The sequence below is a fragment of the Poeciliopsis prolifica genome, unplaced genomic scaffold, assembly GCF_027474105.1.
Source record: "Poeciliopsis prolifica strain line A6 unplaced genomic scaffold, Auburn_PproV2 SCAFFOLD002, whole genome shotgun sequence".
NCBI lineage: Eukaryota > Metazoa > Chordata > Actinopteri > Cyprinodontiformes > Poeciliidae > Poeciliopsis > Poeciliopsis prolifica.
The window spans coordinates 5,325,060-5,342,674 of NW_026562377.1; the positions used below are offsets into that span (position 1 = coordinate 5,325,060).

Below are 17,615 nucleotides of genomic sequence, written 5' to 3' on the forward strand. Positions count from 1 at the left end.
TTAACAACTCTTAAACCCTCTCCTGAGTGAGCTGTATTTAGACTAAACCAATCTTTCACCACACACAGAGATACACCCATCTAGATCCTACTCAGTGTTTTCCTCTTTATTTGGCCTTTGTGCTCACTATATTATTTGGGTGATAAGAGGGTAATTGCCAGGGGACCAGGACTAAGGTGAAAAGATTCAGACTAGGGGTTAAGGGTTTTTATAACATGGTCAATTAAGACTTTAACCATCAGTATTCAACGCATATACTTTTTCAAAACTGAATTCAGTTAAAATTACTAACTTGGTCAAGGTTTTCAGATATTTAGAGAATTACAGAATGACTCAAGCCTTCTAAGATGTCTTTAAAATTAAGATTACTGGCTTTATAATTATAATTATGGCGGCACAGTGATGCAGTTGGTAGCACTTTTGTTGTGCCAGAAGGTCCTGAAGCCTCATAGATATATGAGGGTGTGCGTGCAAAGTTATTTGTTATATTTTTTCCTCAAATGGACTGGCAACCTGTCCAGGGTGCACCCCACCTCTCGCTCAATGACCGCTGGAGATAACCACCAGGATAAATAGGTATGGACGATTAATAGGTTTTATAATGTTATTGAGAAAATTACAGGGGATGGCACTCATGCTAAGCTAACCTTTGCCTTTACTTTAAAAACAGCAAAAACAACTGTTTCTCTCTGACTTCAAAGTGGTAGTGTAACAACAAAAGATTATTAAACCATTTAGAAGCATTATCAGCTCTTCATACTACAGAGCACCAATTCAAACCAACTGTCTAGTGCAATATTGTGCAGAGCTGCATAGGGCTAAATCATGTCACTAACTTGCAGAGGAATATTGTTTTCCATGCAAAGAGTCTCATAAAGTAACTGTGTTCAGTTGTTATGAAAATGCTGTGTATATATTAAAAATAACTTAAAAGAAATTTGATTTTACATCTGACACCTGGAAACTGATCTCTGTCTCTGCCTGCTATGCCTTTGAAGTGTTGGGTTTCACTTCTTTAAATACGGTTCTAAACTTTCGCACAACTCCATGCTGACATGCCTTGGAATATATTCATCTTAAGTGCCATTAATCCTTGTGCATTAATAATCCGGAAAAAAAACCTTGTTGCCTTTTCCACAAGAGACTCTTTGACTCCAATTATTCTTACATGCTGGTCCTGATCTTTTGGTATTTTCATGCTTAGTTAAATAATGTGCACAGCCAGTCCAGATTCATACTCTAATTTTGCTGTAAATATCTACATTCATAATTCTTTGACCCAGCTGTCTAAAAAATATTTCAGAAGCTATTTTTTTTTACATTATCCTTCTACCTGGCAAATAAACTAGGTATGCTTTATTGACAGGTGCTAAAATAAATACAGAGGCACAACCTATGACATGTTTATGCAATCAGTATATTTAATCTTCAAAGTAAACTGGTAGAGAAAATAATCTAATGTAAACCAAAATTAACATATCACTTGAACTCTGGTGTGTGTGAACTAACAGCCCTCCAACAACACTTGATTATCTCTGGAAAGCGATTTAATAGCAGAAAACTATAATCCTATTTCACTAGAGTCAAGAAGCTATAGAGTCTCCATCTTCCAGAACATAACAATCCTAATTTCTTAAGTGGACGGAGGCTGGACTTCTCTGATGGTCTGTAAAACATGTTTGTCATAAACCTATTTCCTCTCATGAAAAGGGAGGAAATATTTCTCCAAAACTACTGTTATCTTTGCTGTATCATTCTGTTCTGACTCAGTCGTAGGTCCCTGATCAGGGTGGGATGAACATTCATCATCTAGGAGATGGATGGAGAAACAGCAGTAACACAATCTGAGTTACACAAACGCATGGAACACATTCCCTAAACTTTCTCCCATTGCTTCTCATCCAGAATATTCTCTTTTGGTCACTCTGTCACTCCTGTCTTTTATTTGGACCATCTAACTTCCCAGATTTCTGTCAAATCTATCAAAAATGACAGGGAAGGATTTGATGATGATTGCAATGATCAGCTGGGAGGGGTGCAGTAAAAAAAAAAAAAAAAAAAACTAAGGACATTGTAAAAGGCTACTAAACATCTCCAGATTTTCACAGAACAGGCCTAAAGCTTCTGGACTGAAATCTTCATCTTTTCTATTCTTTTCATGCTTTCTTTCTTTCTCTTGTTTTCTCTTTCCTTTCCTTGTTTTCTTGCCATTCACAAATTCAGTATCAGTAACCAAGCCTCAGCATGAACAAATGGATGTGCAGTTATATGCATTCATTACAAGTCAATTTCATGGTACCCATTTGCTGTCAGAAACAATTAGAGTAGTTTAGATAGATCTGTCTGCCTTATTGCTATTAGACAGTGGTCAAAGCAAGGTTTTAAGCCATCTCGTCTGTCTGTGGCAAAACAGCTGCACATGTTGGAAAAAGTCTGGGAGCAAAAGAAAAGGAAGACTGGGAAGAGGGTGGCTAAGAAAAAATACAATAAATATTAGTTATGGGAGTAATAAATAGAGGCTAGTGGTAGTGAAAAAGAATACAATAAATCTTTTGTTATTCTGCTATATTATAATAATAAGTCAATGGTTAAGCTAAATGTGAGTTTCCTTCTCTGGAGGTATCCCATTCAAAGACCTGTTCTTGTTGCTGCAAAATATGATTCATTTAAGTTTATCTGTTGAAAAATCATTGCATTTCAGTGCTACACACATGATTTGTTTATTTTCCAATAAAGTTTGATGCTAGGACTCCTTTGAAAGCTATCTTCTTTAGCTTGATAATTATATTGAGACTTGAGCACCGTGTACATCTCCATTCACTTTTTCAACTGTTGTTACTATCGTGTCACAATTATTTATTGAATATACAACTTACAAGAGTTCGTGTCAAGTAAAGCTAAAAGAGAAACTACACAAGGACAGAAAGCACTGTATATATGGAGGAAACCCTCTGTCTTTTGACAAATACAAAAAAGTAGATTACTCTGCTTTTGCTTGGATAAACTAAACAGAACTCAGTCAGGAGAATGTATACTAGCCACCTGCAGTCCACAGTAAGCTAGTCTGGCTATTGTCTTTTTATGCTATCCTCCTGGATTCAAATCTCACTTCACAGCTCAGTCTGGGCTTTCTCCCATTGACTTGAATCCCTCTCGTAGAATTTCAACCAGGCCATTTAGTGAGAAGACATTTTAACAATGACATTGATTTTCTGCAACGTTTTAAAATTATAGGTCACACTTCCAAATAATGTATTAGCATTAATTCGATATGACACTTTTCTCCTCGTAGTGGAGGATGGTTGTTTACAGCACAGGCAATTTCCAGTAACCTGCATAGCATTGAATTGGCGCATTACATGTGTGACAGGCAAACATTAGCGATAGGGTAAAATTTAAAACCTTAGCAGAGTCTCACGTCTCCAGCAAGGAGATGTTTCTTAATAGCTGAGAGTTCATATGTCCAAAGCAAAGGGTAGAACAAGGGGCTGATTTTTACCAGGCTAATTGAAGCATGAACACAAACAATTTGACTCTATTACAGCATGTTCATTTAAGCTGTCATTAGCCAAGAAGAAAGGACTAAAAAAGCAGGAACAGAACAGAAAGATGTGTAATAATGAATAAAAATGAAGCAGTAGCACTTGTTATGGTTACATAGATGTCTGGAATGATCACTTTCCTCACATACTGCCAGGCACAGCTGCATCTCCCTCATTATGTAACCTAGCAATAATAACTCAAGGCTCAACTCCTGTTCTTGTTAACTGTTTTTAATGACATGTTCCACCAACTGTAATAATATTGAGGCCTAGTATTGGGACTTAATCCAAGTTACATGGGCATGCCTGATTAGTATATTTCTTCTGTACAAAAGACCGTTCATGTTCTCACACTTAATTGTTGGCTTGCTTTTTGAGATCATTTTAGGAAAAATTTTAAGAAAAGATATGCTTTTAATTATTAAATTGACTGATACCTCACAATATTGACCAAGACAATGTGATGTTTTAGCCCTACACATTTTCAATATAAAAAATATTACTTTTTATCCCAATATGTGAAAAAAAAAATTATATTAGCCAATACTGAAAGAAATAAAAATCCATATCTATAATAGCTTTCACTTTTCAAAGTCATTTATCTAAGGATGAAGGGTGTGACAGAACAAACAGCCTTTGCATTTTGATGATGGTTTGGATTTTATTCTTAAAAACACACTTTTAGGTCTGAGATCCACTAGAGAAATCTGTCACAAGAGAATCATTAGAATCCAAGATGACCAACTGAGTCAGAAGCATTTACACTAAAGGACTTCCACATGGAGCTCATGGCTGCCTAGTCCACAGCAATCATTCTTGGGGAAAAACAACTTGATTTTATCCAATGACACAAACACCACACAGAGAGAACCGTACACGCGCACAGCTGCAAACCCCCGTCGCTGTTTGAAAGACGGAGTCAGACATAAATTACACTTCTTCCAGATCCAGCAACAAAAAGAAAGCGTGTATGTCTATTTGTGTGTGAAATTGTGGTGAGGTGCAGTAGAAAGCCTATTTAACATGATGCATCACTCCTGCTAATCACACCCAGATGACCAGTAGCACACAGCCACAATGTGTCTTATTTGTTTGTGTGACGGATTATGACTAACTTTCACCCAGCAAAATATAAATTGTCTTTCCCAAAAATACCACATTTATAAGTCAGCATTCTGGTTAGGAGACCAGTTAATTAGTTCATGTAAGTGTTTTAGTGCTATGTGTAAAGATAGTGCTGTGGTGCTCCATATCTTATGAGTAGCAAATATCACCGCAAAGTGGTTTGTTCATCTTTCCACTTTATACCCTGTCTGTGGATAACAATTAGCAACAGTATAATGGTGTTGTGTAACATTGTGGAAACATTTCTAGGAAAGAATCACAATAAAAGGGACCAATTGTCCAAAGCACAGCTTCACTCTTCAACCTAAAATTCCCTTACCACAAACACAGTTACCAAAGGAAATTACGAAAAGACAACTGCAGCAACTTTCAATCTTCCGTGATGCAGAAACAAAAGTTAATTATCCAGCTTTTATTGTTGTCTTGAGGCACCGCATGTTGTTTATTTTGTCAGTGTTCCCATGTGAGATGGCCATAAAAGGTAGTATTTTAAGGATGATCATAAAACAAAAATCAAAACAAATAAACCAGAAATAATTCTTCTGGTATATGAGAATATATTAAGGTAAAAAGCTAAGTCAGTCGCAAAAGATGTGAAGTAGCAAAGCACCAAGAAAGTTTACCTTAGGTTGGCTCTAAAGAAAAATTGGCAAGTAGAAAAAAAATGTTGATTATATTGCAGAAAAATCCTTGACTAAACTACAAATAGGCTGTGGCCAGAGTACTTGTTGATTTAATGCCAAAAAGTTAAAGTTGATTAGAAATCTTGAACGTATTTAGGCCTGCAGGAACACAATTTTTGAAGGTTTCATCTTTCATTTTTCTTAAATTTTAAGCAAAACTTAAAATAATTTGTGCTGTGTGTACAGAGGGTGCCCTCACTGCAGTCTGTATATGGGGGGGGGAAGAGAGGTACACGTGTGTATATGTGTGTCTTTGAGTCAGTGAGTTTAGCTCTAGCCTTTGTGATGACTGTTTGCAGCTATTTCAAATCAATGGCAGATGAAAAAATTAATAACTATCAAACAAGCCAGGTGTTAACAAAAAACTTCATGATTAATTTATGCTAAAATTATTCTACATTGGCCAAGCTTTATAAAATGAAATGGTTTTTTTAGGAAGATATTTTGGATTAGTCAAAAAATTGAAGGAGACATTAATCGAAACAAAAATGAGTGTTATTGTGTTTTCCCATCCCTGCCTTGGAGTTTCTGCAAAATCTACTAACCTATCCCTGGTCCTGCTCTGCTGATCAAATGACAGGGTAATCACAAAGCTGCATGGACTTTATCTTTAAAATGAATCACACAGACCTTTGCTGTCCGCCATCACTCACCCCTATGTCTGTCTCTCTGCTCGCTGTCTGCACACATATCAGTCAACTTCTCTAGTCTGTGAATCTATGTCAGGTTATCTGTCTTCAAGTATGTCTGATACACCTGCCTGCTCCACCATCTTTATTTTCCTTTGGACATCTTCATGCTTGACCAAGTTTGTCTACCTGCTTCTGTCTCCTTATCTGCCCCCTTGCAACCTGACCTAGAGGTTGTCTTTAGCTGTTTTCCCAGCACGCCTAACCTCTGGACTGATTAGTGTTACCTACCGCAGAGCAGTCAGGATATATGAATGCACCCACATGAATGCACAAAAACATGAACTACTTCGATGACTTGAACCTCAAACCATTGGGCCATAAACACCACAGCCACATGAATAGAGATGGGTGATATTATGGACTTATAACTGAACTCAATATTTTGTGGCTTTTATTGCAATTATAACAAAATCCCAACTGCAGTGGACCCCAATATTCCCAGGAAATCAGAGATCACTGCCAACAGCAAACAGTGGAAATCTGCAAATACTTGAGACTCGCTCTGAAAACTCTTATTGTTGGGGTGTGCCTACGTCCTTGACGCGGTCGTCACAGGTTCGATTCCCAGCCTGGCAACCTTTACCGCATGTCTTCCCCCTTCTCTCATTACACACTTTCCTATCAATTCACTATCAAATAAAGGACACTAGAGCCAATAAAACCTCAAAAAAATAAATGCATATTGTTACAGCTTGAACATCAAATTATATACATAATGAGACACAGTGGAAACACTATGGCAGAAGCTAGCATCCAAGGTCTTCCTTCCCTCCCCTCTTGGGTGTAGAGCCAATCAGTAGCAAGAAAGGTTAAGGATTGGCTACTTGCAAACTCCAACTAATAGGGTGTAAGGTAGCATTGTGTCTGGGTATTACAACTTCCGAAGCTTCATTGTCTTTTGAATGTTTTAAATATGGTGACCAAACACTCCACAATTTTCTGTGAATAATTTTTGAGTTAAATACCACAGAAAAAAAAAACACGAGAAGGTAAATTCACGAATAGTGAACCGCAAGTAGGCAGGGGTCCACTGTACACTGTCAGTTTTAACACTTTTTTTCACCAATGAGAAATCATGAAGTACTTGTACATATTTACCCATGACTCTTAAAGTCCAGGGTTTCTGATTTCGTGTATGCACAACAAATCCCAGCTGTACAGCTAAGGCAGGGTATTTTTTTTTCTTATTCTTAGTAGTTTACATCAAGAAAGAATTTGGGAATATGACAGCATCCTAACACACACACATATGCACTCTGGCGCACACGAAACAGCTATAATTATGTTATTACTCCATACGAGGGAAACTAGTGGAAAACCCAGAGACGTAGCAGAAAGAGGTGTAAATAGAAAACTGGTGATTCACATTCTAGTGGCTCCACGCTTGCCACACACAAACTGATGGGGAGAATGAGCCAAAAACACAGTTCACCCACATGAAACCAGAGGAAGTGATGAGTGTATGTGTTTGTATCACAATGTGGATAGAGGAGGAGTACAGATGGTTGCCCTTACTGATGATACAACTGCTGGAGTTGTAATCAAAAGAGAAGTTGTTTTTTTTTTCCTCTTTTAACACAGAATCACTCTTACACATCCATCACAGTGTGTACAATCTAAATTACCCTATAAATGCAGAAAAGAATGATGATGTTCTCCATGATGTGGCTGAGGAGATTTTGGTCTGGTTACAGATCTACACAAGTATTTGATTGCCTCTCTCCACCCCAAGATGACTCAGAGACAGCCACTCCGATTCCCTTTAGGTGGTCTGTCTTTTGATAACATACCGGTATTTTATTTTCTGTTTTCTTAATGGATTGTAACTGGTTGTTGGCTGTATTTATTTTTATTTTATGGCAACCCAAGCTTGTGCCCTTTTCTGTATTGTTGGTTCTGGGGTTTTTCCATCTTCTTCTTGACAATTCTTTATAGATTCTCTATTCAATTCCCTTCAGTTTAGTTTCTTCAGGTAGCCCTGATTTACTTTAAAAAGCAAACAGATATAATTTGTATACAGAAATTCAATTTGAGGCAGTCCCTCACACTAAGCATTAATGTATTAAAGGACAAAAACCTTCGTCAGAATCTGGCTCAGTGTGAGCGGCTATCTACAAAGCTGGTTAGTGTTTGTCGATTCACCTATTTCTGAAATTTTCTGGAAAATGTTACTGAATAATCTTTTTTGTCACTTTCTAAAAAAATGAAAGAAATAGTTTGGCACTTCTCAATGACAGCATAATAAATTAATTAATCAAGAAAAAGAATGACATACAAAATTATAAATTACATAAATAAATGCAAAATTCTATTTAATAGTCATTGGAAAATTCAGTGGAAAATTACAGATTTTTTTTATTGAGTATGTCCAAAATATTCTAAAGAAAATGCAGCTTGAAACGATGAAATCCCCAGACAGGATGCTACCGTTTGCAACACAGCCAATCCAAAAGCACCATTCAATTTCCCAGTCATTTATTGGCTGCACAGCCCAAGAGCAAAGATATGCAAGACAGTGAATGTTAGCTTCTGTGGTAGTCCCAATAAGACAGCTTCCACTCTGCATATAAAGGTATTTCAGCTGTTAAAAAGATTAAAATAGTCACATATGCACATTTTTAGAGGGAGTCTCAAGTATTTGTGGATTTCAGTTATTTGCACCCAGAAGGAGGTGATCAAAATGGCAGGTGCAAAACACCTGTAGCAAGAGCTGGTATTTCATTTTTCACAGGAATTTATATGCTAAAGGCTGAAGGGCTCTTGGGCTCAGCTCAAACACATTTATCACTACCGACCCAAAATCATAGAAAAGTTGATTTTAAGATTCTCAAAACTTTAGACAAGCTTCTTCACTATATTAACCTTCAAAGATGTGCCGTTAATCATTTTGTAACTGTAGTTGTTGTTATAAAAGGTATTTGGGTTTAATTTTAACATATTGTACTTTTTGTGTTCAACTATTTGTTAATTTGTAGGGCAAGTTGAATACCTTTTGGTGCAACTGAGTTTAGCTTTCTGAATAGCATTTTAGAACAAACAATCTTGTCAGAATTCTTAAAAATTGTCAAGCACCTTGCTCATAAAAAATTATAAGTTCAACATTATGTAGGCATAATAATAAGTCAAGAGATGACTAAAACTATTTATCCTAATCTTTATTTGCCATTAAAATAGTTGTTTTTAAAGTCTTGTATGAGCGCAAAGTGATGAGTAAAATTACCCTTATTTGTGCAATATTTTTCTCTTTGCAAAAAAAATAGTTTTTCTGTCCAAAAAGCACGCATTTTTTTGCAAAGTTAGAAAATGACTAAGAAGACAGGACTTCATGAGTCCAGACCAAAGTCCAAAACTTTGCACAAAAATATTGTAAAACAAAACCCAAGAGGGTGATTTATCTGTTTGCCACAACCTCTCTGCATGTTTTGTTCTCATCGCTGGAGTGTGATGTTGCCTATTTGACAACTGCACTCCATAATCTCCAGACCAAATACTCCCTTTCTCGCACCTCTGTCCCAGAAACCCAACCACACACACACAGCAATGCACATGCACACACACTGATCTCAATGGTACAAAGGCATCCAGGGGCCACCCCCATTACCCAGTACACAGGTGTTGGAGTCTACTCTGGGAGGACGAGGACCAGACCCAACCTCAGTTTTTACACATGAACATATGCAAACCAACACACACCCATACAGTCTCTTCTATACACCTCAGAGCCACTGGGACTGAACTCTGTAGTTAATGACTTTCCCACCCACTACACACTATGCACATGTTGAAGCCGTTAACGATAAGTGGCTTTTCAAACTTGGTAAAGTCCTAATGTCCTTGTTAATCTAACATTCCTCACTTCAAAGGGCCACAGAACACTGGCCAACAATTTTCTGTCAGATGAGTAATTTTGTGAACAATTAACAAGTAATGGGCAAACATATTTCAGGTGTTTCTTTGCCCCAGTATGTCCAACCACTGATATGAGCAACACTGAAATGTTTGGCCCAAATTTCTAGGTGTAAACAGGGTTAAAAACAACACTGCAATGTTTGCCAGATCAATTATTTAGGTCAAGAGTTGGACTTAGCATTTTTCACTCTGCATAAAAAAATCTAATTTACTGACGCTGTATCAAAAAAACATTGAACAACATAATGTGTATACACTGACCCCGTAAAAATCCTACAAAAGAAGATGAATCTTGCTCACTGAGGCACAAAAACAATGATAATGATTTACTTAAACATGGAAATACAATCTTTGACAATAATTCTACTCTATCACTTTATGATCACTGTGTTTTTGAGATGCACCAATTACACTTTTGTTCAGCAATATCAATTTCCAGTTATCTTTCACACTTGACCAGTCATAGTTGACTCTGAATTATTCACAATTTTTAGACAGGAAAAGACCCGTGAAGGTCTTCTGTTTTCGTAGGATTTATTTAAAATAAATTGGCATTTTGGGGTCCTAAACATATCGTATTTTCCGGACTATAAGTCGCAGTGCGACTTATACTCCAGAGCAACTTATGTGTGGACATTAACACACCATTATATCATATCACATGTTATTTTCACACTAAACCGCAAGAGGGCACTCTAGGTCTGTGTTATTCTACCTACGGAGTTAGCAGAGTTGTTTAAAAGCGACATACAGTACAAAGATTTTATTTGATTTAGTGACACGGATGGTTTGGTAAACTTGTCAGCATGTTATTTATGCTGTAGTTATCTGAATAACTCTTAATATGTTAACATACCAGGCACATTCTCAGTTTGTTGTTTGTCATGTAACATTAGCATATCACACAATTATTCAACCTGTTGTTGCCTCTATTCTATTTTTATTGCCTTTCAAGATGACATGTCTGTTCTTGGTGTTGGATTTTATCAAATAAATTTTCCTCAAAAATGCGATTTATACTCCAATGCGACTTATAGTCCAGAAAATACGGTACTCAAAAACTCAAAATTCACCCCCTATAGAAATGTTTTTATTCAATGGAAATTCATACATTTCTCAAACATTCATGTGTGTTTTTACACATGAATGGGTAAAAGCAACACTCTGGTTATGTTTTTGATGAGGGAATTAAATTATAACGTGATATAAAGCTCAAAAAAGTTACATTTGCATAATATCTCCCTCTTTGAAGCCTGTTGCCTGATTTTTATTTAAAAGAAAATTAAAGTCCGGTAATTTTTTTATTACATGTGACAACATTTAATTAAATACACTCTTGTACTAGTTTGGGTTTTCTGTCTCCACTTTTGCAAACCAGTTTTCTGCTGTTGCATTTTGCCTTTGAAAAGACAAAGGCACCTATACTTCAGCATGTCCAGAACACATAGGTAAAAGAGGCTATTAAAGTACACTCTATCTGGTCTAATTCAAATAAAACAAAATGCATTTATATATATATATATATATATATATATCATTTGTATTCCTTTTGGAACTGCAGCATCTAAGAACAAACATTATGGTGACGAGATTCTTCATGTCAACATAGTTTACAGAAGCTGTTTTGAAATTTTTTAACAAATAAATCTAAAATGTGCAGTCTGAATTATGCAAACTTAATCCCTGACTCAGTACTTCATACTCTGTCCCGGACATTCACAACCATACACTAAAAATTCTATCTATCTGCCAAACACATTAAGTTCTGTCAAGTTGAATGGAAAGCATCAGTTTTTGAGTCTTCACACAGATTCTCAACTGCATTTAGGCCTGGTCTTGGACTAGACCATTCTAATACATGAATATGCTTTGAAATAAGTTGCTAAATTGTAGCTCAAACTGTATCTGTAGGGTTGTTATCCTGCTGGCTTTTTACAAACTATCCTGGGTAGTCTGTTATTATTTCTCTTACTCCCATCTTCACAGAAAGTTCCAGGCACCTACTGAGGAAAAGCATCCCATAGTAGGAGGCTGCCACTACCATGCTTCACTTGTAGTGTTCAGGGTGATATGCAGAGGTCATTTTCCTCCACTTCTTCCTCATGTGTCCTACGTTCCCAGTTCCCATCATGGTTTATGTGAAGCTGCAAGTGGAATTTCCCATGGCTCTGTTTCAACAATGGCTATCAGAAAAAACTGATTTTTGCCAAACCCAGTAAACAGAATCTCCCAGCTGGGTGATTGATCTCTGCTGGGATGTTATAATATTGGATTTATGGATGCCCAAAGCTTCAATATAATTCAGTACCTTTATTATATCCTTAATCTAATCTGGTTTATATTTCTCCACAAGTTTATCCTGAGCTTTAGTGGTGTGTTGCTTTCTGATCATAATCTTGATTGTTTGCTAATGTTTTCAAACCAATCTCTGAAGATTTCACACATGCAATTTATTTGGGGGAACTAGATTTTAGGGGGGTAGGGGGTTTGAATACACACTTAAAGCTTTTCAGATTAATGTGAATTAAATACAACAATGTACACTTGTATACAGCTATGCACTTTGCGAAAAAAGCAGAGCACAAAAAATAAATTCACTTCAGGCGATTGGCTCAAAGGGCGTCAGACACAACGGAAGTATTTACCTGAATATGTCTGAAGGCTGCCGTTAGCTGCGTCATGTGCAGACTCAGACACCTGGACGTACATCTGGCGCTGTTGACTTTCTCCTGAACATCATCCGGCTCCGGAGAACTCCTGCGGGCACGTGCCACAGCCAACACCACGCAGAGCCACAGCAGTGCGGCTCGAGGACCTGACATCACAGCGAGACAAAATACAACCAAAACAAATGTGTGTATAAATGTTGACACGACGGTCTTCTCGCTCTCGTGCCAGTGTGTGTTCTCATGTGAGTTAAGAATGCGAGCATCTGAGCGCGAGCAGCGAGTGGAGCGGCTCTACCCAGCTCGCGGACACTCCCACCACACGGATCTCTAATGTTCTCAGTCCCTATTATCCTGATTACCATCATCATTGTAGCTTAAGACTCTACTCTCCTCAGTTACTGTGCAAACATGCTGCCTTTTTTTACATCACCTTTTTATAAGCTTTTCTCCTTGTTCTCTCATCAGGAAACTGAAGTATTTTCTTCTCCATCCTTGGAGGTCGCTAGTGATAGTGAACTCCACAAGTTATTAATTGCAGAATAATAATGATATTATTCTGCAATTAATATCAGTATTAATTGCAGAAGCTGCATTAGCAGCTAGGTCGTCCTGTGTCAACATAAAACTACAGCTGAGCTGATTATAGAATTACAAAGGGGAGATCAAGGTCCAGATTTGTGCCGAAATGCTTTAATTTCCCTTTACTAATGTTCCAAAAATGTCAATCAGTCACAGTATAGACGGCAAAAACACAAAAAAGCAATTAGGGTTGTAGTCACTTTATCACATACTGACATATTAAGTAGGACATATATACAGGTGATAAACGGGTACTTGAACTCAATTTTAGTTTATAAATGTTCAATTTTGTCGTTCGTCTATGCTAATGATGCCCTCCGTTCCCACTGAACCCTCCTTGGCCTCCCTGGCGTCTGAGACTGTTTACAAGAAGTCAAAGGCTGATTTTCACGTAGCTCTCTCAAACCCTACAGTGACAAACAGAAAACCTCCCCATTTGGATCAAATCCATCCAATGTGCAATCATTTGGATCTGTCTCTCCATCACTCAGGTTGAGCGTTTGGCTATAATCTTTGACAGCACCGTATATTTTCAAGATTCTTATATTGAAAAAATTCTACACAAAAGTTTTGGTCATGTAGAAATTGTCCTGTTTTATGATTCAGATGAGTCATAGTTTCTGATAACAGTAGTGATAATAAGTACGTCAGCAAACCAAAAAGCATTTTTCCCTCAAATCTCTCTCAAGAGGGAATCTCTCTCTCTGTGTTAGATGATGCTCACATATTTCAACTTAGCTATAAAATTTGATATTAGTTGAGTGTGGAGTTTGATGTGTACTAGAAGGCCTACACATCAAATTCTGCTTAGGTCTCCACACCGCCTCCGGCTCTGGTCTTAAACAACAAGCACATGACCTTAGATTATAAAAGGATTTCCAAAAGCATGTTTTGCCATAATTGTCTAAAACATCTTGACAAATGCTGTAAAATTAATTTACTCTCCTTTCAGTTTATATGCAACACCTGTGCATATCTGAAACTTTTCATCTGTCTAGTAACAGTTTTTTTCCTTGCATTTCTTGCATACTACCAACCTCGCATTTTATTGCTATTTGTACTCTACTAGCCTGTAGAGATACTGTCATGATGTGTGTTGGCAGTGGACCCAAACAAACACAGGAGGCAGGCAGAATTACACAAAATGGTGTAGTTTAACAAAAAACTGCAAAAACAAGTCAAAACTTACAACACTTTGGAACACAAGCAAGGAAAAAATAACACACAAGGTGAAACCTTTAGCACAATGGACCTGCGGTAGTAAATAAAACAGAGAATATATACCGTGTCAGGGGAGAAGTAATTCCTAGAGTGACAACGGGTGAGACTGATTAACTGAATGTGGAACAACTTTGAGGGAACATAAACTGAGGGAGCTGAGTGAAAATTGATTAAACAGAAGTAAACACAAGGGAGATGAGAGGACCAGTTAAAAAGTATTGAGAGGGAGAACATTTAGTTAATGGCAGCAATATCTCAGCTCCCCTCCAAGAAGTTATCACAGGTAAACAGAACATGAGACCAGATGTAACTGCTATGGAGAGAAAACATTTTGTTAACTCTTGAAATAACAGCAGATAGTGTAAACTGGAGAGTAGTAGGAAAAGAAAGCAGCAGCCTAAGCCTAATACAGCAAAACTCCAAAGGTAGCTCAGGACTAGCAAGTGAGGCATGAGAAGAGGTGGGTAAAGTACTCAAAAATTGTAATTCAATAAGTGTAACAATAACTTCAACATATTTTTATCCAAGTAAAAGTAAAGAGTAACTGTCCAAACAATTACTCAATTAGAGTAAAAACATAAAAAGTCTACTAAAGTACTGAGTAGCGATACTTTGAAATTGAATTACTTAAGTAAAAGCAAAAACAACAACATCACCATAACTTACACCTTAAATACCATTCTGATTATTTGATATGTTGTGTATATAATGTTACTGCTCAGGATGCAAATCACTCAGATTGAAAGTTTCTTTGAAGTTTCCAGGAGAGCACAAAGAACAGCCTGTTAAACGTTGAGTGGGAAGACAGCAATGCAGGGAATAATTACTCAAGTAGATGCAGGTGAGCAGAGGCAGAAAGGATCGGGTGAACCCATTGGAGGGGAATGCAGAGCAGGTGGCAGTTGAACAATAATATGATTGTTAGATTATTGGACCAGAGATAAAACCATGAATTATGGTCATTGTTTAATATTCATTTTCTTTGTCCTTTGTATCATATTTTCTCCTTTTAATATTATAACCAGAAGCATAGCCTTCACAAAGAGAGATTTTAATTACCATGTTGAAAATCAAAACAAAGCGACAACAGAGAGTCCCACATCACAAGAGACATTGCAGTGAGGTAACATTTCTGCCTCGTGGTTTGCACAGCAGGCTGGTTCCAGGCACATTAACACTTTATCATTGCTACTATGAAAAACAAACTCCCCTTTATAGTCTGGGAATTCTCTCCAGGGCTAATTTCTGGACTAATAAAAGACCGTTTACTAATTGGAAAGAGACTTGGGGAATGTGTTGAGGTAGGCATCTGTCAGAGAGCCAGTTAGAGTTTTAGTCACTGCTTTTTGACAGCAACATCAGAGCCATGTGGCGTTTTCTTCAGGCACAGTCCAACCAGCGATGTTTTGGACACAGGGCTGAAAGACCTATTTGTTTACATAAAATTGTACCCAAGCAGAGGAGTCATCTCTTCTGGCAGTGAAATATAGACAGAGTCACCTAGGTTTTGATTTAGGGGAAGTGCAGTCGTATAAACATTTGGGAAGCACTGGCAGAATTGTTATTGGCCCTGTGGTGAAAACCAGACTTTTCCTTTTGCTCTTTACAGAAAGCCACTCATACTCTGTATTTGTCTGCATCTGACTGTCTTGGCTTGTTAACCCCTCAGCTCTAAGTTATCCAGCTCTGTAACCTAAGATCTCAATTAATCATATCATGATTCCTAACAACCCATGGTGATGTATTGTGTTGAGATGATTCATTTGACTTACTTTACCAAGACTCAGTTCCAGAAAGATATTTGTTTCATTGAATGTAGAAGAAAAGCATGATTTAAGACATCAGAGTAACCTGAACCTGCATGTGTTTGACATTTTTGTTAAAAAGTGAGCTAAAACAATTAGGACCATGTCTAAAATTTATAAATTAATTTTGTGTTGATTTATAGACTGCTAAGTGCAACAAAAAAAAACTCTTTATAGACAAGCTGCTAATCCATTGGAACTTTTCAATTTAAAGTGCACCCAGTTGGTCTTTTACCCTTCTATAAGTATTTCAAATCATGCTTAATATAAATCATACAAGGTAATGCACTTCAGGTATTAAAAGAATTGTTTATGATGTGCATTTTTATGGAAAATTTAATGTTGTAAGCAGTCAGTTTTGATGAACACAAGTTTCTCTTAAACATCCATAATTTGATTGTTAGGAGCACAAAAAGAGTTTTTCTGGAATGATCTTTGTATTTGTCCTTTTTCCAAAGTTTCATATAAATTACTTTGTCTTTACAGATACATTATAGTAATTATTCCAAATTTGTATGGGCCATTTTAACAGTCTTTAAAACTCACTATTCTTACATCCAACATGCTTGACACTGGAAGTTAAAGTTGAGATGGGGCAATGAAATTGTTGTTATTAAATGGTTGTGTGTTGACGAACCATGTGAAAATTCAATACATTGACAAATTATAACATTGTATGGGCTTGAACTAATTTAAAACAGATTAATACTCTGTGTTCTGAGGCCTCCAAAAACCTTGTTGCCCTGTGTTGACCTGCATGGGCTTAAAGGTAGCAAAACAATCGTGATACATGATATTACTTTTATGGGACAACAAATAAATAAGTACAAAAGAAATTTTGTTTTCTTTAAGCAGTAGAAGAAGAAATTCTACTGCTCTACTAACTCACTAAATATTTTGCTTAGAGTTGGAAAGGATTTCATCACCTTTCTGAAATAATGGCCTTAGACAATTTTTGCCAAAGTGAATTTTTTTGGACTAAATCCTCCTTCGGCAAAGAATAGGTGGTGGTCGTTTTTAGCCAAAATCACTTCTGGCAAAAAATAACTTAGGTAATTATTTTAGGAAGGTGACGATTTAATCTACAATCATGGTGAACTCTATTCGTGGAAAGTTAAATGGCCCAAAGTAATTTTACTCTATTAGGTTTGGACACCAAAAACCATTAGCTGGTCAATTCCTGGAGAGCTTCAACACTTTCAATGTTTTTCATGAGCAAATATGTATTTTTAAATATGGTTACAGATAAATGCATAAAATAAACAAGCAATATGCAGTGAAGGAACAACTATGGAAGTCACTGTTTTCAATTTGAAATGAGTCCTGCCCGTATCTGTATGTGAAGGCCCATATGAAATTTTCCCAGGTCTCTGCTTCTTGTATGGGACCC

At 36.9% G+C, this 17,615-nt stretch overlaps 1 protein-coding gene across 1 annotated transcript in view; it reads right to left on the reverse strand.

Moving 5' to 3' along the window:
* anos1b (anosmin 1b) overlaps positions 1-12,861 on the reverse strand; it is a 49,208-nt gene extending 36,347 nt beyond the window's left edge. Inside the window, exon 1 of the mRNA XM_055044063.1 lies at positions 12,597-12,861. Coding sequence (XP_054900038.1) covers positions 12,597-12,773 — 177 coding nt within the window. The 5' untranslated portion in view covers positions 12,774-12,861. The remainder of the gene's footprint in view (positions 1-12,596) is intronic.
* Between the last annotated feature and the right edge of the window lie 4,754 nt (positions 12,862-17,615).